The 26,503-nt window shown below is 50.9% G+C and overlaps 10 protein-coding genes across 10 annotated transcripts; 5 read left to right on the top strand and 5 right to left on the bottom strand.

Moving 5' to 3' along the window:
- Positions 1 to 1,333: 1,333 nt before the first annotated feature.
- On the top strand, positions 1,334 to 3,612 carry IAR55_004723 (uncharacterized protein; the record flags this gene model as incomplete). Its single annotated transcript, XM_066947820.1, has 9 exons — positions 1,334 to 1,913; positions 1,981 to 2,085; positions 2,158 to 2,225; positions 2,281 to 2,333; positions 2,407 to 2,772; positions 2,825 to 2,949; positions 3,007 to 3,148; positions 3,217 to 3,317; positions 3,383 to 3,612. The coding sequence occupies 9 exons, from the start codon at positions 1,334 to 1,336 to the stop codon at positions 3,610 to 3,612; spliced, it is 1,770 nt and encodes a 589-aa protein (XP_066801279.1).
- Positions 3,613 to 4,037: 425 nt separating this feature from the next.
- IAR55_004722 (uncharacterized protein) lies at positions 4,038 to 6,001 on the bottom strand (the record flags this gene model as incomplete). Its single annotated transcript, XM_066947819.1, has 4 exons — positions 4,038 to 4,477; positions 4,544 to 4,601; positions 4,661 to 5,899; positions 5,972 to 6,001. The coding sequence occupies 4 exons, from the start codon at positions 5,999 to 6,001 to the stop codon at positions 4,038 to 4,040; spliced, it is 1,767 nt and encodes a 588-aa protein (XP_066801278.1).
- Positions 6,002 to 7,492: 1,491 nt separating this feature from the next.
- On the top strand, positions 7,493 to 8,335 carry IAR55_004721 (uncharacterized protein; the record flags this gene model as incomplete). Its single annotated transcript, XM_066947818.1, has 1 exon — positions 7,493 to 8,335. One exon carries the CDS (start codon positions 7,493 to 7,495, stop codon positions 8,333 to 8,335), a length of 843 nt encoding a protein of 280 aa, XP_066801277.1.
- Positions 8,336 to 9,252: 917 nt separating this feature from the next.
- On the bottom strand, positions 9,253 to 10,955 carry IAR55_004720 (uncharacterized protein; the record flags this gene model as incomplete). The annotated part of the gene is made up of 8 exons (XM_066947817.1): positions 9,253 to 9,318; positions 9,389 to 9,697; positions 9,763 to 9,897; positions 9,952 to 10,028; positions 10,080 to 10,225; positions 10,293 to 10,384; positions 10,446 to 10,670; positions 10,803 to 10,955. 8 exons carry the CDS (start codon positions 10,953 to 10,955, stop codon positions 9,253 to 9,255), a joined length of 1,203 nt encoding a protein of 400 aa, XP_066801276.1.
- A 5,050-nt stretch (positions 10,956 to 16,005) lies between these two features.
- Positions 16,006 to 16,983, bottom strand: IAR55_004719 (translation machinery-associated protein 22; the record flags this gene model as incomplete). Its single annotated transcript, XM_066947816.1, has 5 exons — positions 16,006 to 16,047; positions 16,117 to 16,179; positions 16,295 to 16,486; positions 16,548 to 16,678; positions 16,821 to 16,983. The coding sequence occupies 5 exons, from the start codon at positions 16,981 to 16,983 to the stop codon at positions 16,006 to 16,008; spliced, it is 591 nt and encodes a 196-aa protein (XP_066801275.1).
- Positions 16,984 to 18,261: 1,278 nt separating this feature from the next.
- IAR55_004718 (uncharacterized protein) lies at positions 18,262 to 19,829 on the top strand (the record flags this gene model as incomplete). Its single annotated transcript, XM_066947815.1, has 9 exons — positions 18,262 to 18,352; positions 18,423 to 18,614; positions 18,679 to 18,732; positions 18,783 to 18,882; positions 18,973 to 19,155; positions 19,242 to 19,341; positions 19,448 to 19,585; positions 19,708 to 19,765; positions 19,822 to 19,829. The coding sequence occupies 9 exons, from the start codon at positions 18,262 to 18,264 to the stop codon at positions 19,827 to 19,829; spliced, it is 924 nt and encodes a 307-aa protein (XP_066801274.1).
- A 454-nt stretch (positions 19,830 to 20,283) lies between these two features.
- Positions 20,284 to 22,383, top strand: IAR55_004717 (uncharacterized protein; the record flags this gene model as incomplete). The annotated part of the gene is made up of 7 exons (XM_066947814.1): positions 20,284 to 20,782; positions 20,861 to 20,975; positions 21,036 to 21,186; positions 21,244 to 21,413; positions 21,474 to 22,078; positions 22,132 to 22,187; positions 22,261 to 22,383. 7 exons carry the CDS (start codon positions 20,284 to 20,286, stop codon positions 22,381 to 22,383), a joined length of 1,719 nt encoding a protein of 572 aa, XP_066801273.1.
- Positions 22,384 to 22,523: 140 nt separating this feature from the next.
- Positions 22,524 to 23,392, bottom strand: IAR55_004716 (uncharacterized protein; the record flags this gene model as incomplete). Its single annotated transcript, XM_066947813.1, has 2 exons — positions 22,524 to 22,838; positions 22,922 to 23,392. 2 exons carry the CDS (start codon positions 23,390 to 23,392, stop codon positions 22,524 to 22,526), a joined length of 786 nt encoding a protein of 261 aa, XP_066801272.1.
- Positions 23,393 to 23,652: 260 nt separating this feature from the next.
- Positions 23,653 to 24,866, top strand: IAR55_004715 (3-demethylubiquinone-9 3-O-methyltransferase; the record flags this gene model as incomplete). Its single annotated transcript, XM_066947812.1, has 3 exons — positions 23,653 to 24,375; positions 24,511 to 24,772; positions 24,823 to 24,866. The coding sequence occupies 3 exons, from the start codon at positions 23,653 to 23,655 to the stop codon at positions 24,864 to 24,866; spliced, it is 1,029 nt and encodes a 342-aa protein (XP_066801271.1).
- A 239-nt stretch (positions 24,867 to 25,105) lies between these two features.
- Positions 25,106 to 26,407, bottom strand: IAR55_004714 (SBDS family rRNA metabolism protein; the record flags this gene model as incomplete). The annotated part of the gene is made up of 6 exons (XM_066947811.1): positions 25,106 to 25,210; positions 25,419 to 25,796; positions 25,950 to 26,079; positions 26,156 to 26,199; positions 26,256 to 26,307; positions 26,373 to 26,407. The coding sequence occupies 6 exons, from the start codon at positions 26,405 to 26,407 to the stop codon at positions 25,106 to 25,108; spliced, it is 744 nt and encodes a 247-aa protein (XP_066801270.1).
- Positions 26,408 to 26,503: the final 96 nt, after the last annotated feature.

Raw genomic sequence — 26,503 nt, 5'->3', positions numbered from 1 at the left:
GATGCGATCCGAAGCGATCTCTCGTCCCCTTTCCGTGCTGGGGTGGTGAATACCATAGACACTCCTGGGTACGTGTGTGTGTGTATCTCACCTCGGAAGATATCGCGCGAGCTGCATTGACATCTTGAGCGACGAATGAGAAGACGCCCAGCGCTACTCGTACATTGTTCAGACAAGTGCGCGGGGTGCCTGCTTTGTTCCAACGAGCAGGCGGTATCCTGCAGCTGGATTATTGCTTCCCTCGGAGGATTCGAGTCCGCTGTGCAGCTCTGACTGCGGCCAAGTCATGCGGTCTCAGCTAAAAGACCTCATGCAAAATCGCTAGGACCCCATGCTACTGACTGAGCACCCCGACGGGGCAACGAGCTCTGACAAGGAACAATTTCGGGTGCCCAAGGCTGCCCAAAGTACGCCACCCGATCACGACACGCACCGTTCTAGTCCCTCGGAAAAGCCACTGTTCTACAATGCAGGGTCAGGAATGCGACTTACCGACGGCAAGTCGGATCGGGGGTCGGGGCTTGATGTGATCTATTTCAGTCCATCGTTCAGGCGAAAAAGGACCCGTCACCAACCCAGGGAAGGCTGCTTTTGCTGATTGTTCAACAACGGACAGCTTTTCTTTTCCTCGGGGTGTCAGAGCGTCTTGTCCCATCCCATCGGCCGCGGCAAAAGCGGCAAGTCAGCCCTGTATGACGTCGTTGTTGTTTTTTTTTTTTTTACTTTTTTACATACCATCATGTTCATTCCCCCTCCCCCCTCCCCCTCTGTTGCCCCGTAGGAATGAATCAGAAGGGCAGGAAGAATGATACCGTAACAAGGGATGTGTATCTCTTATTATAGCCTTCATATTGCATTCGTCTGACGTCAAAAGTGACAAGCGATCCAGATGGAATTTTTTCTCGCGTACAGCGCTCCCCCGTCCCCCGGTAATCTCATCAACTTGCGCTACCTGCTTGAAAGGACATAAGATGCGCTCGGTCCCTATCTCGGACGACTGCCGAAAGGAAGGCGTTCGATCCAAGCTCGGATGGTACAGGGAGGAAGATCTTTGGTGACGTGCGGGTCTGAGAGCTAGACCCGAAATAGCAAGAATTCCTCCCTGTCCTAGAAGGTCGGCGCATGCATCCATGATAGAGTTTTCGCTCTTCCGATGAGTCAGTCGCTTTTGGCAGAGATACGCTGGGTATTTTCATAAAGATACCCCCACCATACGCGTATGCATGCATGTTCACTTGCAACTTTTCTCTTTCTTTTCTTGACAATTGATCTGTAGATTGAACATCGATATCCACTCTTCATCACTCCTGCGGTGATTAGACGGATCAACATCATGTCGAGCGACGGAGCGTCATCTAGCGAAACGGCGACGGGTACATTCCCCTTCCCCAAGTCCAACAACAACAACAACAATAGCTACCCTCCCAAACCCGCGACTTCGGCCCAAACGAGTCGTGATCAGAAACCCAGGGGGACTGCACTGAGTCTACTCCCTCCTGTCAAGCCCGAGGGTCTTCAGATTTCTCATGTCAACGATGCTGGTTTGGGTCCGAACGGTGAACCACTTGCTCGACCCAGACCTCGTCGAGGCGATACCGTAGACGGAACGAATCGACATATCCTACAAGAGGAAGAGGCTCCCGAAGTCCTGGGTTTCGCTTGGACCCCAAGGAAGAAATGGACCATTCTGACAGTCATCTTCATCGTCCAATGTTCCATGAACTTCAACGCTTCCATCTATGCGAACGGTGTGGATTTCTTGATCGAAAAATTTGGCATCAGCGCTGCGAAGGCCAGAGTCGGTCAGATGATCTTCTTGATCTGTTATGCTTTCGGATGTGAACTCTGGGCTCCCTGGTCAGAGGAACTGGGTCGAAGGCCAATCTTGCAAGCTTCTCTGTTCTTCGTCAACAGTGAGCACATCCTCAACTCCGCATCAGTCGGCATCTGAAAGGAGCAGAAACTCACACTGCGCTACAGTATGGCAAATTCTTGCGGCGCTCGCTCCAAACTTCGGCACAGTCATCGTCGCCCGAGCCCTCGGTGGTCTTTCTTCCGCGGGTGGCTCCGTCACTCTCGGTATGGGTACGTAAAGTCCATCGCTCTTCTATCTCGTGCGCCAACCAGCTTACCTGTATCACTCTTTGTGATTCTCAGTTGCCGATCTGTACGAGCCTAACGAGCAACAATGGGCTGTGGCATTCATCGTCTTCTCTTCAGTAGGAGTAAGTATGAGACGTCGAATGAAAAGTGGGAGGGGACAGCTCACGTCTTGAATAGGGAAGTGTCATTGGTCCTATCGTTGGACCTTTCGTTCAGGCCAATTTGAGCTGGTGAGCGAATGGCTGTTGACAACGATCAATACTTTCATCGACGTTACTGACCACTTGTGTTTGTCGCTTACAGGGGATGGATCTGCTGGCTTCAACTCATCTTTGGTGGTTTCGTCCAAATCCTCCATTTCTTCACTGTGCCCGAAACACGAACTACCATTCTTCTCGACCGAGAAGCTAAACGACTTCGAGCGGAGGGTGAGGTCCACATCTACGGACCTAACGAATTGCGAACATTCAAAGAGAGGTTCTCGTGGCACGAAATCGTCCGAACCTGGGTCCGACCCTTCGAGATGTTCGTTCGAGAACCTATCGTTCTTTGTCTTTCGTTGCTCTCTGGTTTCTCGGACGCTCTTATCTTCACTTTCTTGGAAGCCTTCACACCCGTCTATCAACAGTGGGGTTTCACTACTGAGCAGATGGCTTTGACCTTTGTCCCGTGAGTTGTGGTATCCTTGTTTCAATCTGAGTCGCTGACGGACTTCATGTAGCATCGCAATTGGTTACTTTCTCGCGTATCTCATCTACATTCCTCCATTGTACTCTCAACGAAAGCAACTTGCCAAGGACCCGGACAACACTCCTCCTGAAATCCGACTGAAGCCTCTTCTCTTCCGTAAGTACATTGCCCGCTATCTCCTCACTTGGCCGAGGCTGATTCGTTTTTCCATAGTCGCTCCCCTCGAAGCCATCGGTCTCTTCGGTTTCGCTTGGACATCTCTTGGTCCCCCTCACACCCACTGGATTGGCCCCATGATCTTCTCGGTGCTTGTCGGTATCGCCAACTTTGCCATCTATATGTCTACCATCGACTAGTGAGTTGCGCCGCGTTCCGTCGTGGCACTGAGTGAGGATGTTCACTGATATTTTTGAAATGACGCAGTATGATCGCTGCTTATGGACCTTACTCTGCTTCTGCTACTGGAGGTAACGGTCTTGCTCGAGACTTCTTGGCCGGTGTTGCCGCCATGTATTCTACACCATGTGCGTTTCACTATTGCCTCTCCTTGTACTACAGCTGACATCTCATTTTCATCTCATCTCATCAGTCTACAACAACGTTGGCGGTCCATCTTACCGACTCCACCTCGAATGGCCTTCCACGATCCTCGGTGTCGTCGCGGCTCTCGTCACCATCCCCATCTACGTCTTCTACTACTACGGTGCCTGGTTCCGAGACAGGTCCAAGTTCGCTATGACCCTCGCTGGAGAGAGGAAGGAGAGGAAGGCGGAGATCCTGGAGGATTACAAGGCTGCACAGGGAAGTCGTGCTGCTTAGAGTCCGAGTGGGGGTTCTGCACAGTGGAAGCATGGGTCATCTCACGGGGCAATCAATAGACGGAGAGACATTGGGCAGTCTCACACATAGATATCAATTAGAGGGGGAAAGGAAGCCCGGAACGGAGAGAGGAATAAGAGAAAAAAGAAAAAACCTCTTGATCTCACCATGACATGACAATGGTGATGATATACTTTAGATAGATCCACTGTATTACCAGCACAGTTTGTGTACGTTATAATCACATCTGCACAATCTAATCCTACATGCATGGTATTTGGTACATTGCTATAAGAAAACACTCTGTCGAAGTTGTTATACACATTGGAGGCATAGCTGAGTGCTTCCTCTTTTCGGGGTCGAACTCTCGTTCTGTTTCGGTTCTCTTCCGGTGTTGTCCCCTTGACCCTCGTTTTTTCCCTCTTTCAAAGATGATCCTCAACTCCATCCACCTCCGCCATATCTTCCAGCGTGGTCTCACCCACCATCCCACCAGAATCAACACTAGCGTCTGCTGCTCTCTCTTCCATCTCGGCCCAACCCAACACTCTCCCCGGCCCCACTTTGACCTCCTCCTTCCCCCTCTCCACCGCCACTTCACCTCTCCTCTTCATCGTGCTCACCAGATCTGCTATCTTATCCCATCTAGCATCGAGCTGAGGATCCGCCATTTCCTCTTCGAATAAAAGATCAGTGGGATCGATATTCATCTCGTCGGATGTCAGATCGATGGAGGGCGAGAAGAGACCCAGAGGTGAGTGAAACGGGGCGGTAGCGCTGAGCGGATGGACAGCACCTCCAGCTAGGGATTCACGTAACATTCGACGAAGTTTGAGTATCTCTGTGCGTTGTTTAGATTTCGTAGCTGCAAAAGGCGACAAATTCAGTTTGCGGCGACTATGTCACGGCGCACGATTTGTCCCACACTCACCTTCTAAAGTCTTGTTGATAGCAAGTAAACTTGCATTGGATATCTCCAAGTCGGCGATCTTTGACCTTCATCAGCATTTCTCTCCAGAGCAAACACTCATAATAAGTCAAGACACACCTTTCTGTTCACTTTAGCCTCTTCAGCGTTGGTCTCCAATACCTCGTCCACTTCCACATCTCCCTCCTTGCCACCTACATCCATAACCTCAACATTGACTGCCGTTGCTCCACTCAGCCTATCTCGATTCTCCGGACTAACATCGTCCATGTCGATTTTCAGAAGAACACCACTATGTTCGCTCTCGCTCGCACTATATTTCCTCGAGCTCGAACCCGCTCTCGACCATTCCTCTGACGATCTTGCCGGGGTCAATATCGGTAGATCTACAGGCCTTAGTTCTGGGCTCTCCGGTGGGCGTGGTAATGGTGGAGGGTGGTTTGTATGTGGATTGAATGGTAGTCGAGCTCTGATATGTGGGTGATTCCGCGGCGCCGAGCGAGGGATGTCAGAGAAAGTGGAGGTGGAAAATGGGCCTGGGGAAGTCGGTGCAGAAGCTGTTGGATGAGGGCTGACATGGGCGAGAGCATGATGAGCGTATGCGGAAGGTGGGATGGTGGGTGATCCACGAGGTATGGGCGGTGGAACAGACTGGTCCGAAGATGGTCCGGCGGAAGACGATTCGTCTACATCTATTTTCTCCGGTGAACCATGTCTGATCCAGCCACCCGGGGTATCATGTAGTGTGTCCACTTCCACGCCGAGTCCAGGCGATGATAACGGTTGCTCGATAGGCACATGAATTGGTGTCGGCAGAGCGGACAGTGTAGCCACAGTCGCAACGATAGGTGTCGACGTCGCTGTCGAAGGTTTAATTCTCACAACTGGTGATCTATCTCCCGGCGTATTCTTCAACGACAACGCTCTAGTCCTGATCGTCACATTCTCTAGACCACCAGCATTTGGTGTATGAGGTGACGAGGTCGCTTCATTTACCACTGGTCTGGTGCCTCTCACTCTCGCTACCGGCGTACTCGTACTGCTTCCACCAGGTGCCGGTCGACCGGAGGAGATACCAGGTGTCGAAGTACTATGGGTAGGTGTGCGAGTGTTGACGCGGGCATGAGGTGTGGTGGTATCTGGAGGAACATGTGATCGAGCACGCGAGGAAGGTGTAGAAGCGCGAAGTGATTGGGACGAAGGGGTAGATCGTATTGATGGTCTCTCAGACGAAGACGGGGAAGCGTTGATGGACGCTGAGGAGATTTTGGCTCGAATTCGAGGTTGATCCGTAGCTCTCAGTGTGGACGAAGAGACCGATGGCGATGGTGACGGCGCGAGCGAGATTTGTGTGGCTACCTAAGAGCCATCAAGAAGAATGTCAGGAAAGAACATGTCCTCAGATGGACAGACCGACGAAGCCGCACGTACCTTGCGCCGGGGTTTGATCGGGTCCGTCATGACAGATGATGACAATGCCTCATCGGTGGGAATCATGTGATAGCAGACCGCAGTCTGTCATCTCTGGACGTACATGTCTTCTCAGTGCGTCGTCGTGTTCCAAAGTTCAGTCGTTGTCGGTGTCAATGGATGCGTGTGAGGGCAGAGTCATAGCGGATTTTGACTGTTGTTGATGTTCGATATCTCTCTCCTCCTCAGGCACGTGATAGCGGTGACCTCGAATGTGGCATCTCTCGGGACGCGATAAATGTCTAGCTGGGCAGATGAGGGATCCATTGTCATAGGTGAAACGCTGTGCTACCAGAACAGTGCATACATGAGCAGTATGGACTACATCAAAGGATAAGTCCTCGCCGCAGCGAACGGGGGATCAGGTCTGTCCTTCATGCCTTTCGAATAGTAATTACAAAGTGATTGTCAAAAACGTGACCTGCTTTTTTAGGAACAAACAACTTCCTATTCACCGTCGGCTGGCGCCATCTCTGTTCTTCTCCCTGGTCTTTGCCACGAAGCGTTCTACATGGGAAAATTAGGGTACTGTTTGTCTCCCTTCAGAACCAGTCTGAGACTGAAAACACTTTCGCCTTTGGGACCCTTGTATCCTCTCAGCCGACTTCTTCCTCCTCTGACGCATCGCAAAGCATCAAGGGATCCCCTGGGTCGCACCCTGAGTTCTACCTTGAGTTTCAGGTCAGGCGTCTTCTACTGTATCTATGAAGAATGATTCTCAGATTTGGTTGGTGTGTCGCGAGAAGATTGACATTCTTGGTAGTAGCACGTCATGGGTCTCGACCTCATCTGTCTGTCGGACTTTTATGATGAGGATTGGGCGAAGAAGCTAACGGTATCGCCTTCGCACGCTGACCCGCACACCATGCTGGAAATCGTTGAGAGATAACCTTTGTCTACTCTCTCCTTCATTGCACTTGAATGTCTTCCTCACAAGTAATCACGCAAGTCTCGAAGAGTACAGTAGCATCGGACGTATACTTCATGGCGACGTCAGCGCACAGCCTCAAGATAAGGAAGGGAAGGGCACGGTCCATATCAGCCAATGTTTGTGGTCTTCAATCGTCACTTTTCACCTCCTCTGATGACGTTCTGTTTGAGCGGGCGTGAAGTCATGGGTCCGGTGATATGACGAGCTGGCAGCATCGTATCCCGTCCTTTGTGTCGTTTTACCGCGGTCGCTGTTATGATGAGATTCATCGAGAGAAGCCTTTGATCAAGTCCTGCTATTCCTTCCGTAACTGGCCTGGAGATAAGGACCCTGTCGAAATCCTTTCAGTCATCTTCCGAGGACACATAATGCAAGCCTTCGAATCGCTCCAGGCTTGATACTGCAAGCGATCCACAAAAAGGTATAAAATGGAAGCCCGAACCATTTTCTGCTCGCATCTCCTTACCAGTCACCTCCTCGCACAAGCTCAAATTGCACACACACTGACTTGATACACACACACTTTTTTCCTTCTTCTGTCTTCCATAACGATGTCCGGAAAGAGAAGCGAGTATGGATCTAGTTGTTACTCATGCAACTCTATCTTCAAGACTGCTTATGACGAACGAGGTCGACCTTACGTCAGGTGCCCAAACGATCGCTGCCCTGCCAAGACTCCTGTTCTCTCGCCTGAGAACGAAGGGTACTACGATAACTCCAACGAAAGTCGTTGGAAAGGCAAGGCCGTTGACACTGGAGGCCAGTCCTCCGCGGCCCAATATCAAACAGGGGCTCTGACCAATGGCCAATACACCTATCCGGTGGAAAGCCAGCCATTCTCTTCTGGCTCCATGAATCAGGGAGGCCGAGCTTACTCCCAGCATCAGCCAACCGGAACCACCTACCTGGCTCAAGCTAATCAAGGTTCCGCCACAGCAAATCCTGATGAGTGGAGTTCGTATGGCGAGGCCACGTGGAACGGGCCTATCCAGTCTGGGGGTGAGGGTTCACGGCCCAGCAAACAGGTCTGGTGGGTTGCCAACAATGATGGGACGCTCCACCTGCTTGACTCTCCTGTCACACCTCTATTCGGTGGACCTACAGTTGAAGCTGATCCAACGCACCCACCGAACCAACTCGACGCGACGTGCAAGAAGTGCAAAAAATCTTTATACTCTGTCGTTGAGGTGGATAAGAGCAAATCCGATCAATATTACACACAACGGTCCCCCAAGACATACTGCTTGAATCCCGTTTGTGGATGGGAATACGGCAAAGAAGTAGAGTGGTCGGCGGTGTCAGGACAGCGGGGAAGCCTTGGCAAAAAGGGTGGCAGATTTGCAGGGCGAGCGTCTGAGTTGATCGATAGATTCACCGGCAAGAAGAGCAAGTGACATTCTACTCTGCTTTGACCCGATCTTTGCCAGCACGGGCCGAGGATAACCCAAAGAGGGTGCGACACGAGGGCAGCAAAAGTAGCGAAAAACGGAAAGGTGCGCTTTTGGTGTAGATACAATAGACTTGGGGCAGCAGGTAGATCAGCAGATGCATTAGCTAGTTGTCCTATCAAAAGCATCTCGGTTGTGAGCTAGTTCGCATGAATCTGGGGTGGTCGGCTCGAAGTAAAGGACCACTTTCCGATTTGTACTGCATAAGCAGCGGATACGAATGACATCGCCGATTGGTCGATGCGCCGATACTGCCGTCAAGAGTTCATTCCATCCCAACTTCGGGGGTATTCATCGATCAACGGGAGCGAAGCTTGCCAACAATCATGGCTACTATAGAATCATCACCTGCTGATACAATTTGTCGGCAAGGACTGGAGCTGTGCTCACCGACAAGTGCAATGTCCTCTGTCATCACGAACAAATTCAGGTCTCCCGTACTACCCCATTGACGAATTCAAGCTCGACAGCAAGTACGAGTTCTGCGACGGACGAACACAGCTGCGCATGTGCAAGGCAGCGCTTCCCCAAGGCTTGGTCTGGCAGTGAGCATAGATGAAGAGAGCTCCAACATACAGTACTCGAGTAGTATATTCATACAATGGTGGAGATGTTGAGAGAGGGACAATCTGGATTGATGGCAGCTTACCGGTAGCTCTAAAGCTCATGCCAGTGAAGTTGGTGTATCTCGTGAGGACCGTCCACATCCCAAACTAGACGTTGCATTCTCGGTTCTTCTTACGATGATGTGTTTGCGTCGTACACCTTGACTGTACAGAGCATTCATTCATGATGGTTTGTCACGGATATCAAATCTCGATCAAGGCCACTACACATTCCGCAATAACCTCCAAGTCCATATACTAAGCGTGAGTTTTCAGGTCTTCTGCATCAGGTCCCAGGGGTTCATCCGACGCTGCGAGGTTGCACTACTCACAGAGAGATTAACTGCGGTTCTTACCGTGACTTCACACCGCCGAAAACACAGACGTGGCTCACCTGGTGGAACATCCTCAGCTGATCTGGAGTGAACGCTCCCACGACCGAATGCAACAATCCCCGATTATGGAAGAGGACCAAGTCGCCTTCTTCCCAATCCTGAGCATAACACAGTTCTGGGGAAATACCGGGTCTCTGTAGCTTGTATAGGATATCACGGACTTGGGCGAGATCGGTGACAGTTGCACCGTCGGGGTACAAAGCGTTTTCCCGAGATGAGGTAGGCGGGAGTGGGTCGATGAGGAGTTGATGGGCACCACAAGGGTGGACCTGGAGGTGCAGACTGCCTGTCACCGGGTTCTTCCAGCACTGCATGAGATTTTGTATCAGCACCCACTCATGTAGAGGGTGAATCATTGCTTGAAGAGACTCACAACTGGGAACACCTTGATCTTGCTCTCATCCCACTCAGGCAGATCTTCCAGATCCATCTCCAGTCCCTCGTTCTCAATCCCAAGGCCGGTAGGGAGAGCGTGAGCTTTTGACATCCATACGTACGGGTGAGGCGCCTACGTTACCTACGTTCAGCTATTACAAAGCGGGTACGATAGTACAGTACTCACGTAGCGGACCTTAGTGCGTACCGCTAGCGATTTGTATTGCTCCGGTAGGATATCAAACATGTTCTTCCCACTCACGACTGCACGCAACATGTCAAATGTAGAGCTCAACTTCGGACATACACACTTACAGACAGTTCCGCCCAGAGGTACTTTGAGCTCATCTCCTGTCCCATCATCGTATCGACAAGTCTGGGGTTCGCCTTGAGGAACCTTGACCGCATATAGGGTAGTGACCTTGGGTGGCGAAAGGGCGTAAAGAGCCGCGTCGATGTGCCTATGCGCTCACGTCTTCGATCAGCACCGCATCTGCATTTCAAGTACAGACGGAGTGTCACACTCACCATCGATAGAAACGGGTGATGCCATTCTCCTCATCTTCCAGAGATACTGGCTCCTTGTGGAATGTTCGGTGATGCGGGTGCTTCAGTTGTGGCTACAGACAGTCATCCGGTCAGTCTATATATCGCACACAAGGTTCTCTGGGGTGAACTGACATGATCCAAGCCCTCGTACACCTCTGGGACGCGTCCATTACCGATCAGCTGTACTTGAGGTTGATGGGGGATGGTCTTCAAATCAGGATGAAGGATGGATGCCTTGGTACTACCGGTCTTGTTGTTGCCATGACCATATGACTCTGTCTTGGGGTCAAAAGCATGGGTCATCTCGAATTGTTGCTTTGGAGTGAGCTTGAGGTTCTTGAAGAGAAGAATGGAGTGCTATCAATGATTGGTCAGTGAGGCGGTGGTTCATAAAGGCCATATCACCAGGTAGAGTAAGGACCGAATGGGACAGAGACAACACTGATGAGCCGAGGAGCGCTGAAGGCGAAGGACACCAGCCAAGCATACCTTGTAGAGCATCTCGATGATCTCCTCCATCTGAGAGTCATCGATCTTGGCCGGATCGAACCCCTCCACCTTCCTGCCGAAGTCCTTGAAGTGTACCGGATCAGCGGAAGGTGGAAGAGGGATTGGGTTGTATGTGAAGTGTGTGGTGGCCATGGTGCGAACGGTATGGCGGTAAGGGAGTGAGGAGGAAATAGGTGTATGTCTTGTCTTTGTCAGTAGTCTGTGGAGCATATAACAGAGGGATGTGAGGTAGAGATGCGAATGAGAGATCAGAGATGCTAGAAGTAGAATTGAGAGAGCTGTCCTGTGACATTCCCGACGTTATCGGGTTCAAGTCTATTGGTAACTTAGGCATGCCGATAACGATCATCGAGTTGATTTACCCTGAATCGTGGATCTCCGCGGGAGCCACAGTAATGCAGCTTTCAATTGGCACGTTAATCGAAGCCAGCCAACCATACGAGCACGGGAGAGTGAAAGCAGCGGCCTCTCAGAAGACTAAAGGATAAAGCTACACCCAATGCAGCGGTGAACAGGTGGGACGCCGAAGACCTTCGCCTTCATCAGTTAACTTGTTGGTAGACCCACGGAACAAAGCTCAATCGCGACCCTTCGACTGTCATTCACAGATCTGAAAGTAACATCACGGATGGTGGGAGACAGGATGAGCAACGCAGATATAAATGATAGTCGCGAATATAGCCAAACCGCTGTGAAACATCAAGAGTCACCCCATTGACATCGAGATCACTTCGACCTGCCGAATAACCCTTTCAATCCTGCTGATTTATTTCCCTTGGACCCCTTGCCAGAACTCGCCGACTGGCCAGAGAGCCTGTCTTGTTTGACTTTGCCCCAGGCTGTTCGGCGCCTGCGAATTGTTGCCGGGAACAGAACCGCTCTTTGACTGTCCGCGAAAGGGTAATGCTCAAAGTCACTGAAGTCACCAGTATTGCCCTTCAACACAACCTTGCTACGATCGATGGCCAAAGATTCTCTCAAGCTGAGGAAGGCTTGCTCGCCACAGGGATCACCTGGAATACTGATTCCCACCAAGACCTGGTCCGGATAGGAATCTAATGGCAGGCCAGATCCGTTGCAAGCGTCGTTCACCAGTCTATCCCGAGGGTATACAACTGTGAGATATCTGATCTCTCATATAGTAGTCATGCATTGGGGGCAGAACTCACCTCCCTGCCAGTGGATCGTTGAGTTGGCCCGCTACCCAAGGAAACGCGTCTCTCACGGTCTGGGTGATAGCTGACGCCCGCGTTGGGTCGAAGGTTCTGAACATGGGCACCGTGCATACAGTCTGATCGACTGGACACACAGTTACCACCCCAACAACGGCTGGCAAAAGGTCGTTCGGGAAAGAGGGCGAGGTTACATTGGTGTCACGAATGGCGTGGAAGACATTAGTAACCAGAAGAGACTGATATCCCAGACTTCGTACCCTGCACGAATCGCTGGGACAACTGAATACAATTCGGGTCAACTGGCCAAATTCGGTGGGTTCAAAGGTCTTATCATACTCTTTGTTGGCGTATTCAGACTCGATGATCTTTCTCTCAATTTCAGAGAGGTTTGTGGCTATTGGGAATGATCCATGGTAGCTAACAACACGGACGACTTTACGGTTGGGGTGGCGCCTATTTATCTGCTGGTCCTGTTTGTAGATGCGTTTGGCAGAGAGAATCGAAGCCAAGGATGGATGCAGCGGTTGGTCAACTTATATACCTTGGGGATACGCCTTCCTGTTTTGCAGGGGAATCAAGGACAAAACTCTCCTTTCAACCCGGCCTTCGCGCTCCATCATATATCCGAGGTCTGACCTCCCACCAATGTAGCGTAGTGACTCAGGCAATCTATGACATCGCTGTTCTTTTATAACATGACGATATATCTATTTTGAGTCTTCGTCCTCTGATAGACTTGAGATCATTGGACCAGATTACAATTTCTCGTCGTAAAACGATGTCACCCTTTGTGCCTCCTCCGTCCTCTCCCCTTCATGTCAACACAGTATGACGAAGGACAAATGAGACTCCCAGCCGAGTTGTTGACGCTTCCGTTGCGTCAAAATGCGCGACGTTCACAAACTGAGCCTGCTTGCAGCGCGCTCTATCGAGGAGCACCATTTGGGGGTGGCAATTGTTGTTATCATCGTCTCGTCGTCTGACCGATGAGCTGAGTAACAAAAAGGGTATAAGCGAGGTTTACGTGCTTGCGACAAACCCGCGATCATGTCACATGTCAACTCCGACTCTTTGTGGAGAAGCACGTCAATGTCAACGTCACCGATGCGCTCACCGGACAAGGTCCTTTCAATATCGCGACGTACTGCGCGATGAGCAAAGTGGACGTCATGAACAAACAGCGCCAGCAATGACTCCGTTGCTGGAGCCTAGGAAGACAGTGGATAAGGGCCGCAGGTGGGTGAGCGAAAAGCCGACTTGGGAAGGCGCTACAGTGCTTCAATTGGCTATAGGTGCATGATGCTGTCTGCGAGTCTGTCTCAAGGTGCCGGCTCCTCCTATTTCTTTCTCTGCCACCGCCAGGACCTGGTCCGGATAGGAGTCTACGGGAGGGTTGGATCCATTGCGAGCATCTCGTACTAACCTATATCGAAAGCCTGATTGTCAGGTTTAGTTTTCGCATACAATGCCTGATACCGATGCAAATCCACCCATTTGCGTAGTAATCTTTCTTCCTCACGTCAGCCCCAGGAAAGCTCGATTTTACGCTTTGAGTGAAAGCAGAAGTTCGCCTGGGATCAAATGTCATAAACATGGGTACTGTGAAAGTACAGTAACATGTTCGACGGCACACTCAGTCACCACACCTGCAATTGCAGGCAAGACATCGACCATGAAGAAAGTTACGGACACCTCGGAGTCAGGAATAGCGAGCAGGATATTTCTTATGCAGGCGGGGCATGAATTCATACATAGGCTGTCCTCGTCTACGGCTTGACGTCAATTCCACGACTTCGGCACGGCCGAAGCCTCGGGGCAATTGCAGTCAGACAGAGGGCAAAGTCTTCAGGCTGATGAGTGGTAAACCATTCACATTGGACATATTGCTCACTGATGAATGCATAGAGAGATTGACGATAGTAGTGAACAATGAGAGGGAAGATAGGATGAGAAGCATGTGGATCGTTGAAGGAGAAGAGGAATGAGTCTACACTAAGCACTTCAGAGAGGAGAGATCATGAACGCTCGTTAAGAAAACAAAAATTGCAACTGCAGTTCATCACATGCCCTGTCCTCGCTCGTCCATGCTGTTGAGTGCCGTGGTCCCGGTACACCATGTCGGCGTGCCTCTGATAAGCGGAACCCGACTGGTCGTTCGGTGGACCATAGCTCATCTGTGTGTGGGAGTAGCCATACTGGCCAATCTGCGCATCGTTGTTGTCATACTGCGAGGTTGAAGCTTGAGCGGATCGAGACGGCAACGGTCCGAGCTCCATGTTATTAGTGTCTTGGGACCGTTGTTGGTCATGCTGTGTGCGAGTGAAAACCTGCGTTTGAAAGTATTGTTGAGACTGCGAGTCGTAAACCCCAAGATCCTGTGTGTACCCTTGACTCGGTTGAGCACGAAAAGTTAGAGGCCCGCTAGGACCGTATTCAGTCAAAGGAGAGATATCTCCTCCATCCTACGTTGTCATTGGACGCCATCGCCATCGGATTAGTAAGAGCATCTCAGAACGGCACAGAGAAGAAGTACTTACCTGAGTAGTCAGAGTTCCGGGATTATCAGATAGGGCAGAGACTTGCGATTCGCGCGTGTTAACGTTCCGCGTACGATGGTCACTGCTGCTTCGCGCTTCGGAGCCGTGGTGATCAGAGCGTTTCGGAGCTCTCATGCCTTGCGAGCCACCTGAGGAAGCATACTTGTGCTTGCCACGGCGGCTTGTAGGCGTGACGCCAGATTCTCCAGCGTCATGAGAATGATCAGCGACCGGGTGAGAATAGTTCGTGGGTACAAGCGCTGTTGAAGTGCCCTCGCCATCCTCTGGGATCCTCCCATCGGCAACGAAATATTCTGGATGGAACTCAGTCGAATGCGCAGAAAAAGACCTTGGTATTGGGAGACTTGATACACCGTTTCGGTTGTCACTTTGCGAAGGTTCCAAGTAGACTATGTTGAGATCGAAATCGCTCAAAGGGCGACTGGAGTCTGCGCCCAGCTGGTAATTAGACGCATTGGGCTACACCAGGGAAGTTGCAGGTAGCATCAGGCTCATTTCTGAACAGCGAGGAATATCGTATACTCACGTGCCTATCAGACATAGTGGTTTCAGAGATACGTGAGGCTGTCTGACGTTTCGAGCAATGTCTGCGAAGGGCTCTGGACCGAGGTATGTCGGTTCCTGATGAGGCTTGTATATGAGGGAGAAAAAATCGAACTTCACATATTGCCTTTCTTTATACCTCACCGAGGATTCAGACCGTGCGAAATAAGGGTGTCTTCCCTTTCTTCACGGTCTTCTCTTCATCGTAGACAGATATGTCATGAGTCCCATACCTCAAACGGTGATTCATAGCTCCTCAAGACATCAGTGAAGGGAGGGAGTTGACCTCATGATCAAATGTCTCTTTTCAGTACTTACCCTTTCATGTACACATCCATTCAGACTATGCCTTCGTCAGTTCAGACAATGCCTTCGTCAGTAATGATGTCCTTTCTTGACAGTGGTGTCGTCGTCCTTTCTTGCACGACACAGCATGACGACGGCCTAAGTCTAACCGCAGACCCCAGACCGAGTCATTGGTGATCCCGAGATCGTCATTTTGCGTCAGGATGACACAAGTCGCGGTCTCTTGCGCCTCGTATCAAAGAGGGTCTCTTGGGAATAGCAAGCGTCTTGCTTGTGGTCTGAAAGATAAGCTGAGTCTCAACAAGCGGATAAGCGAGCATTGGAGATCGCCGCAGACCTCCACCATCTTTCAATTTCGATTCCGACCTTTTGTCGTGAACACGTCCTAGATGACGTCCTTGAACGAAGTCCCTCCTGCGTCGCGCCATAACGGCATAACGAGTGGCGAGCAACGTCGTATAGACAAAGGGCGCGAGCCTCAAGGCCCTCACCAGAGCGCAGAAGCGTAGCGTGAAAAGGGTGCCTTCAAATCGGACTTTCAGGAGGGCGCAGTAAGTGACATGATGGACTGTGAATGCATGTGGCTTTCCGCGCGAGCGTCTAGAGTGCCGGCTCCTCTTCCTTCTTCTTCTTGACCTCGATCTATGAGTCGGAATCAGTTTGCACCGACCCAGTTTTCGGATACCAATATTCTACAGGATTCTCACTCACTCTGACTACTTGGTCTGCAGGGGCTCCCTTCAAAACGCCCACTTGCGCTTTCAGCATCTCAACCTGAGTGTTGTGTCAGCCGCGAGCCCTTCAAACCTTTTCTTGAGGAGGATCCGGGGGATGGCTCCCATGGGCAAGCGATCACGTCTGTCGCATGGACAAAATTCACACCACTCACAATATCATCTCCGACATCTCCCTGAATGACAATCTCATCCTCCCCTTGAGGGTTCTTACTGACACTGCTTCCAGTGGCGAATTTTCCAGCGAAAAGCTTTGCAGCCTTCTTCAGGTCCACTCCGAACAATTCCAAGTTCTGAATATGAGTGGCATGCTTTCGTTTCGTACGTTCCGATCGCTTGATTATGATCTAGCGAGGCAATAGGAGTTTAACATAACACCATCGACGAGGAGATTTGATGATCGCTCACCTTAGTAGCCTCCTTCTTTTTCGCTTCTGCCTCTGCCTTCTTGGCGGCTTTCTTTTCGAGCTTAGCAGCATCTGCTTCGAGCTTCTCTTGCTTCTCCATAGACAGCGTGCCAATACGAGAGGTCAATGCGCCTGTACCCGGCTTCGATCAGTACAACGCTCTTTTCCAGACGACATAACAGAGGGATACTTCTACTTCATGGAATCCTCGAGCCGCCAATGCAGATCGCTTGTGCAAAACCGGGATACACGAGATAGAGCTAGAAACACTTACCCTCACCCCATATCCTCTCATATTCATCCGAATTTTTCTCCTCCAGCCAGCTCTTACATTTGGAGACTGACGGTCCGAACTCGCAATATTCGGTAGGAAGCGAGCACACGGCACAGTAGAACGGCGTGATGGGCTTTGAAGATGGACCTGCGGAGGACGACATGGCGCTCGAGCTGAGTGTAGATAGTTGTTGAAAGACCCAAGTGTGGTCATGATGATGATGGCAATTGACCAGCTATGCGAGAGCAACTTTGGATGAGAACGGAGATGTGACACAACTCCGACCCTGTGGCAGGGGGCAGGATGGTGCAGTGAAGCAATGAGACGCTATGCATCGATGCTCGATACTTGTGATTGACTATGCAGAATCTGCAAGCTTGATATAACCGACAAAGTCATTTGCGAGAAGATATCGATCTAGACCCCGTAACATCCTCTGTCCACCAAGTCCTTACAGACGCTTCCGCAGTCTCATTGTCCTCCATCTAATGTGCCATTCACCTCTTTGACACATCGAAGTGGCCGCCCTTGTCATTGCGCATTCGATGCTCGGTATCAATCTGGCGTAGAAGGTAGCTTTCAACGGATGCGATGTCGATTGAAAGTGTGATTCTTGGACGGGTACATTGACGCAAGATACACTGATAATAAGTGTTATCTCAACGTGTGTTGATCGATAGAAACACCTGTGATGCTATAAAAGCAACATAAGCGTCTTGGAGCATGTGTCTTCACGCTGCCTGCGCTGCAACACTCGTCCTTTCCACCAATAGTTACTCAGAAGCGAGTGGAGCTCGTCAAAAGCTGTTTGAGGTTCATCCTCATCATGGGTAGCCAGCTCCGCTGTGGCACTCAGTGACGACTATCAGTGGAAAGACTGCTCGTGTCAGGACTAACCAGGAAAAGAGATGAACCATCGAGTAGACGTCAACCAGAGTGGGATATGCATGGACAACCCGATTGGTCAGACCGATCGATCCGGATGAGACTGTGAACAGCAACACTGCTGACGGGACAGCCTCTGTAGGTTCAAGGCAGGCTCACGCTGTGCATTTCATACCAGTCGGTGCCCACTCTCCCTCATTATTGTAAGGAATCAGTGCCATGATCGGACGTCCGGATGATACGTCTCGAATCTGGAGGTACCCAATACTTGGGCTCGGAAGGAGATGAGCCTGTCGTCCTCGAGCGATAGGGAAATAGAAAAGACCCTATGGGTGACATGTTCTTCGGTGAGATGACGTTAACCGGGACTTCGACTTCAGTACTACGCTAGATGATATTGCAGTTCTTGAAGTGAATTCGCTTTCTTCAGCTTTCAATATCCCGATCAACAGTCTCTCGTTTTCATCGTTATACGTGCACAGAACCACTTTGGTCCGATCAGACTTTTCTAGAAGAATCAAATAGTCCGCCCAGCACCCATATCATCTCGTCTAAGATGTCCGCCAGAGCGCTTTTCGATTCAGTCGCTTCAACAGGTGTTCTAGACACATCCAAGCTCTTCAACGTCGATGGATGGGTAGCTGTTGGTGAGCCCGTCGTGACAGAAATGACTTGCGCAAGCACGGACAGCTGATGCATGGCTCGGGTGTGATGCAGTCACTGGTGGAGGCACAGGCCTCGGTCTGGTCACTGCTACAGCTCTCGCTGAGAATGGAGCGCGAGTCTACATAACCGGTCGCAGGGCTGAACCTTTACAAGCCGCCGTGGATGAATATAAGGCTTTGAAGAGAGGAAAGGGGGAGATTCTGAGTGTCCAGTCGGACGTCAGTACCAAAGAGGGTATCTTGAGTGAGCACAAACCTAAGACAGGAGACGCCAGAGGAGCATTGTCACTGATGTCCCGGTGTTACAGAGCTTGTCGAGGAAGTGAAATTGAAGGAGAAGTGGATCAATGTACTCGTCAACAGTGAGTCGTTACTTCGATTGAAGGGAGGGCATATCACTGAAAGATCACAGACGCCGGCGTCTCACTCCCTTGTGCCGATATCAACGCATGTGAACAGACTGCAGAGGGACTATCAAAGCAGATGTTCGAAGGCGAAAACTTTGAGACTTGGTAAGTCACCATTGCGTCGATGCAACATCGATTGCATCCCGATGTCAACGCCAAGCTGACATCACTGATTCCCTGTTTTGATCATCGCAGGAATGACTTGTACCGAATCAACACCGCTTCATACCACTTCACCACCTTCGCCTTCCTCCCCCTTCTCGCCGCTGCTAAGACAGTTGGGAACTATCCCGAACCGGGAAACATCGTCAACATCTCTTCGATGTCCGGTATCACCAAGACTTCTCAAAAGGGCCAATTCAACTACAATGCGAGCAAGTGAGTGGGATCCTGCACAGGGACTTGCAACACAGGAGAAAGACGATCTCACTAACTAGCTTACACTTTGGCTTTATTTCCTCTAGAGCCGCAACGATTCTCCTATCTCACATGCAGGCCACCGAGTTCGCTAGACGAGGATTAGGGATCCGAGTCAATGTCGTTTGTCCGGGCTATTTCCCCTCGGTAGGTTCACAATCTGCTTCCTCTACTCAAGACCGTCTTTGTCAGAAGACTCCAGTCTTCGTCTTCTTCGACAATCCTAGCTTAATCCGCCGTCTCATCCTTACAGGGAATGACCGTCATCAACCCCGAAGACAACACCGGTAGTGAATCACAATTCTCAGAGTTCAGAAACAAATGGGGAATCCCGTTCGGTCGACCCGGAAACGCTGTCGATTACGCTCAATGTATCTTTGGTCTAATCAGCGTGAGTTGACCTGGGCATGACCTGTAACCAGTTTTCCTCGATACGGTGCACCCATAGTCTTGAAATGAAGCCAGGGGGATAGTGGTTTGGGACCAAAGCTGACATTGCTGTCTTACCCTCAGAACCAATACGTCACCGGTACGGAGCTCGTCATTGACGGTGGTTGGCTATTGGAAGCTGGTAAGCGTATCACCAGACATGGTAGGCATCGCTGACCGACTCTTCATTCCTTTCAGCCTTCTGAGCATCGCTAGAGTCTTGTACCTAGATCATGACATAGAATTGAGAATTAACAGACGACAGGGATCAAGCCTTTGGAGTTACAGCTGCTATATGACTCTCAATGCTACCACTGTTGCCCTGTCGGTTGTTCAAGCTTGTCAAGGCGCATTCCTTGGGGTCACCTTGTTGGCAATTATGCGCTCTAACCGACTTCTGTACTTGGCTACGCTCATGCATAATGAATCGCTGGGTGCCTTCCCAGATTTACCGCAATCTTTAAGGATAGTTGTCTATCCATCTTGTTATATGAGCTTGCTTTACGTTGTTATGGTAGATTGACCTTGGTACGGATCTAGTAACTATCTCATCTGACCTTTGACTTTGATCGTTCGTCATGATCATTCTCCGACTTTCCTCTTTCTCATCTCTTTGCTTTTCTTTCTTCTCCCAAATCCAATACCCAAACAAACTGTACGATGTCACGACCACCATCACCATCATCGCTCCCGCCACCGCGATATGATTCCACCCCGCCCCCTTCTTCACCCACTCACTCCACCGTTCCCCAACCTTATTCTCAGCCATTTCCCTCCACATCAACTTCTAATCGACCGAGATATCGACAAAAACCCTCTTTCCTCGACGAAGTGATCCCCACACCATCCAGTTCTCATTCTACCGATGCAACCTCCAATACAAACCTATCACATACGATCCGACGCGCTGGATCCGTAGCTATCATCTCGATCTTCTTGCTCTCCATCATCTTCTTGGCAAGTACGGACGATTCGGTCCATTCCGCTCAGAATGGTGCGAATACAGGGAGCCTGAGACAGATCTTCGGGGTGGGGAGTCAAGCGGGTGTAGGTGGGGCTGGGTGGGTTGCACAGGATTTGGACGCCGTCCCGGAGAGTACTACGTCGAGCGCTTTGACGGCCGAGGCGACAGGTGCAGATGGTGTCAGACCGGTCATTGGTGAGTTTATCTGACTCCTTGAAACGATCTGTGAACGTTCATCTGCATGGCGTGACTATCGCTGATCCATGAAATCAGATTTTGAGCAGTACAAAACACTGAGGACCATCCCTGCGGACGTGCTTGATGTGACGACTGAAGGGAAGAGGGTCATCTTCATTGGCGACGTTCATGGATCTTATGACCCTTTAGTGTGCGTGGACGGTTCCACCTCAAATTCGAGTCATAGTACTGATAGAGCTCCTCCGCACAGCCGTCTGATGGACAACCTCAAGTATGATCCTACGAACGACCGTTTGATACACGTCGGTGACCTCATCGCGAAGGGATTGAAGAACGAGGAGGTTTTGTGGTGGATGAACGAGCGACGAATATTCGGAGTCAGAGGGAATCACGATCAACCTGTGAGAGATCTCTTTGAGGGTACACTTGGATTCAATACTGATCAAAGAGCCGATCAGGTCATCCAATGGCGAGCATGGATGGAATGGGCTGGTGGAGCTGATTGGGAGGCATATATGGATTCACTTGGAGCTGGCGCAGAGGAGGGGGCTATTCAGACGCTGAGCAAGGAAGGAAAGCGGTTCCCGGAGAATTGGGAGTGGAAGGGAGAGCATTGGAAGATTGCAAGGTGGGTGTATACATTCACGAGCTTCCGTTTTTGAATACACACTTATTTCTCCTGCCACAGAGCTCTGCCAAAGCGAACCTACTTGTACCTACTCGAACTCCCCCTTGTTCTCCACCTTCCCTCCCTGCACACTGTCATAGTCCATGCCGGACTTCTCCCTTACGATCCGCTCAAGTCTAACAACGACCCTTCGCAACCGCTCGTCCAGTACTCCAATGTGACTTCTGACATGTCCGCGACTGCAATCCGTAATTCTGAAGAAATGTCGATCCTCTTTGACATTCCGCAGAACCAAGATCCTTGGAACTTGATCAACATAAGATCAGTCTATACAAAGGGAAAGAAGAAGGGTCAAATCACCAAGAGTGGCAAGAAGGGGACTCCATGGAGCGCGATCTGGAAAGAGCAGATGGGACGATGTACGGGTCTGGGACACTGGGCAGTGGAAGGATTGGGAGAGTGGTCAGTCGAGCATGAGCATGTGGATGATCCGCAACTGGAGGATGTGGAGGATGGAGAAATGGATGAGACGAAGACGAATGAAAAGAGACAGAAACCCGGAAGTCCAGAGGCAGCCGGGGCAGCTTCTGGAGTTGCAGGGGGGACGACTGCTCCGGAAGATCAACTGGGCTGTTCACCTGTCACCGTGATCTACGGTCATGCTGGTGAGTGATCTCTCCAATCGTGTCAGAACAAACGAAAGCTGATTATGGTTTAGCTGGACGAGGGCTTGACATCAAGCCCTTCAGCAAAGGTATTGACACTGGATGTGTGGTGAGTGTGCAGCTGGGCAGCTGGGCATTGATCGCCGGGAGGAAATTGAGCTGACTGTCATTGATTCCTGCAGTACGGCCGACAGTTGACCGCGTTGGTGCTGGGCGACCTCAAAGGACTGAAAGGTCAGGTGGTGCGTGTGGGCGATCATCAAGGTGTGTTGGTCAGTGAGCAGTGTGGAGATGGCGGCGTGTAGACGAAATCTGTATCCATCATTGGCACCTGTAACAATAGAAGGACTAGACGGATTGGACACTGTGCTTTTGTTTGGGCATGTTGTGTGATTTGATGTATCCCATGCTATCGATGTATGACCGAACAAGTTGTCTCCGCTCATCATGACCTCTCCGCTGCTCGTGCCGCCGCTCTCGCCTCTGCTTTTGCCCTCCGTTCCTCTTCCTTCTTCCTTCTGGCCTCTTTCTTCTCCTCTTTCTCCTTCTTCTTGGCTGCGTCTGTCTCCACGACCTTCTTTGCGACTTCGCTTCTCACGCGATCTAACGGGTTATAGTACAACACCCAAAGACCTTTTGTCCTGTCATCATCCTTCCATTTCTTCCCGATATCTCCTAAAACATCATCGAAACCTCTCACGATCTCCTCTTTCCTCTGTTCCGAAACGGCTTCACCTCTCTTCCTATTCGCAAAAACCACCTGTACCCTATCCCCTTTCCCAACAACCCATTTGCCAATCCCAACTTATGTGTCAAGTCACCTTGAGCTGACTGCCAGCTGACCTGAACCTCTTTCTCTTCCATACCGACCAATCTCTTCACTCTGGCTTTATCTTCTGCGACCCTTTCCTTCTTCCTCTCCGCCTCCTTGTCGACAAGTTTGACAATGGGATAATCTCGATCCACGTTCACCACGACGAGCGTGTGGGTGGAGGTGGAATAGGAGGAGAGGATGGCGGAGAGTGGTTGGGCGGGTAGCAGAGCGTTGGTGGCTGGGTCGACTAGCTGAACGGTCTCATAGGGTATCTGGGCGTCTCGTAGCGTGATAGGATTTGTAGGCGGCGGTGGGGCCCGTATGCCGAATCTGGACGAAGAAGAAGAAGGAAAAGAAGAAGAAGAAGGAGATGAGGAAGAAGCGGGTCGGAACTGTCGTTGTAACGGTATTGTGCGAGAAGGTTGGAGGAGAATAGGTCGAGCTGTGGGGTGCAAGGAAGCTGCGATGCTTCGCAGCGACGAACCAGCTCGAGGTGGCATCGTGCTTGCGCTGCGGTCTGTAGAGTGTATAGCAGTAGTAGTTGTATTTGGCCCGACAGTGTCCGTGTAGTTGACAGCGAGATTGAGACGAATGAAAGAGAGAAAGAGTCGAGATTCCGCTCTCGACTGCTCGCGAAAGTCAAAAGTCATGTCCGACATTCCTCAATCTCAAACTTGGCTCTACATCTTCAACTCTCGCTTTGTTTTTACTTTCAATCTCGTTCTTGCATGCCCCTCGCAGCCCCGTGCAGCGATACAAGATGCCTCGTCCATCCTTAGCGAGAAATCTACGCTCCGCCAGTCGACCTGTACTTCGATCGACCCGATCACTTCCCTCCACATCCTTCCGATCTCTCTCAACATCGTTTCCCACCTCTTCCACTAGCCCCTCATCTGCTTCGTCCACTCAACCTAGACCTCCTTCATCATTCACGACGATCAACAATTCTGAGATCTCCCATTTCTCTCGACTGTCGTCGCAATGGTGGGACGAAAACGGTGAATTCGGCCTATTACATCGAATGAATCCCACTCGGATCGAATACATTCGCCAGAAAGTCGCTTTCGCCTCATCATCAAAGTCATCAGCTTCTTCAGACGGTGCTCCCGAATGGACGTTTGCCACTCGACACAGCGATGCTTCTCGCGAAGCTTCGCGAGGGACCGGCGCATGGTTGACCGGTCTGAGATGTCTCGATGTAGGATGTGGAGGGGGGTTACTCTCTGAATCCCTCGCGAGATTAGGGGGTTCAGTCGTCGGCGTGGATGCTAGTGAGAGTAATATAGGGATAGCGACGACTCATGCTTCCCAAGATCCGATATTGAGGAAGAAGATGGACGAGGGGCGCTTGGAATTCAGGCATTCTCCAGCGGAAAGGCTGAGAGATCAAGGGGAGATGTTTGATGTGGTTTGCGCAATGGAGGTGTTGGAACACGTCGATGAACCGGGAGAATTTCTGAAATGCTTAGGAGAGATGGTCAAAGTGAGCTCAAGTTGCTCCCCTTCATGATCAAGTTTGGAGCGCGTCGTATGGACAGATAATTGAGATCAAGCTACGGCGGAAACGGTGTCGTATCGTGATGCAAGAAGTCATGCTCATGCCCGATCGATCTTACAGCCCGGAGGTCACCTCATCATCTCTACCATCTCCCGCACACCCCTCTCCCAACTCCTCACCCTCACACTCGCTGAAGACGTCCTCCGACTCGTCACACCCGGAACGCACACCTACCGGAAATTCGTCAAACCTTCCGAACTCCGTCGATACGTCCACTCTTCGATGGGGGGGTTCGATACCTGGTACAAGAACGAGGACGGTAGTGATGTTAGACATGATGAGGTGGGCGAGACGCGAGGGATCGTATATGATCCGATCAAGGGTGCTTGGAAGTTGTGGGGTGGGGTTGAGGAAGCTGGTGGAAGGAGGCAGGGGAAGGGTGTAATTATATGTTCCATGCGAGGAAAAGGGTGTAGGTGTAAATTGCGGGACTGGAGGTAGAGTAGGGCATAAGCGAAGGGGATGTTACAGACCATTTAGTCAATTATCGTTCTATCGTCCGAGCACACACACCGCATATGTACACTGATCACAGCTCTGCAAACGCTTTGCACAGCTGCTCAGACTTCGAGTTAGTGTTGGATCACAGATCTCTCGGGACTTGATCGATGCCTTTGCGATCCCATGTAAAGCTGCATGTCTAAGTATCCACCGTCTACCCGCCCACACTGCCCATCGACTCGACTCTCCCTTTTCCCTTCGTCTCGGTGTTGATTAGATCTGTAAGCGTTCTGAAACTGCTGGGGTTGATTTGAGCGATCTGCGAGCGCCAGGATGGTCAGTCAGCAATGGCCTTGAATTCATTATCACGAATCTCGTGTGAAGGCGAAACGAAAAGATTCCCTCCGACCGCCATGACGAGCGATATACCTTCCAGTGGTCGCACGGATCAATCTGACACAGCCACCCCTTCTGACGAGGTCCGGTTCCGGTATCTCTATGGTCCACAAATGGAAGACGTCACTCACCACCTCCCACTCGGTGCCCATCTCCTCCTCTTCAGTTTCTTCCGTCTCTGCTAGGACCTTCTCCTTCACCCTCTTCGCATCCTTACTCGGCATCGTGATCCTCACCCTCATCCTCACCCTTCGAACCGGCAAGACCTCGCCATCGCTCAACTTCTTTATCAGTTCCAACGCCTGCGCTTTCGCCGGTCGATCCGCTTTCACCGAGAACCCCACTTCTGCCATGGCCTTCTCGACCATCCCAACGGTGTGTTTCCGTGGTGGCGTCGTCGTGGGATCGACGGTCATCTCGGATACGATGGTGGCTATTTCTCGAGAGAGGGAAGAGAGATGATGTGTCCGTTCGAGGTTGTTGATTTGAAGCTCTCCTTTTCGGAGGATCTACGGGGGGAGGGGGGGACGCACCACAGCGATTTCAGTAGGAGGGATCAGAAATCCATGAGAGAGGCATAAGAAGGGACAGAGAGGCGCACGAGTCAGTACTGCATCAGTATTTGTGTAGATGCCAGAATCGAGGCCCGCACCCGCACTCACCTCCTCGATCACCTTGGCCATATCATCCGTTGCAAAACATTTCACCCAATCCTCCTTCTTGGCCACTTGACCTTTCGGCACATTCGTGAACACCTGTTCGATCTGCAGGATCTCCGACAAGTCGGTCTCTCTACGAAGTTGAGCGAGCATATCAGCTAAACTTGCTCTCGACAAAGAACGGCTCTTCCGAGGAGATCGACACTCACACTCCTGATCTAAACTCTGACACTTTATTTTGGTAGCATGCGATCTGTGCTTGAGGAGTCAGTCACAGCTGCAGCTTCGAGCACTCTCCAGCTGACCCACCTCGAATCGCTTTCCTCCCTTTTTCATCCGAACGATACTGACATTTGTCAGTCTGAGAGCATCGAATCAGTTAATCCTTCTCCTTATCCCATATCACAGTCTCGTCATGCGACTCACTTGATCTGTGTCCCTGGCTGCTTGTTGATACTCATCGTGAGTCTTCTTGACAGTTATATTCCAGAATGATAGTGCAAGTCAAACAAGTGATCTCATGCATTTGTACAATAACAATATCAATGTCGAAACAT

Source organism: Kwoniella newhampshirensis, chromosome 9, assembly GCF_039105145.1.
Source record: "Kwoniella newhampshirensis strain CBS 13917 chromosome 9, whole genome shotgun sequence".
Classification (NCBI taxonomy): domain Eukaryota; kingdom Fungi; phylum Basidiomycota; class Tremellomycetes; order Tremellales; family Cryptococcaceae; genus Kwoniella; species Kwoniella newhampshirensis.
The sequence above is the reverse complement of the archived record's forward strand: the minus strand, read 5'-3'. Positions and strand labels throughout refer to the sequence as shown.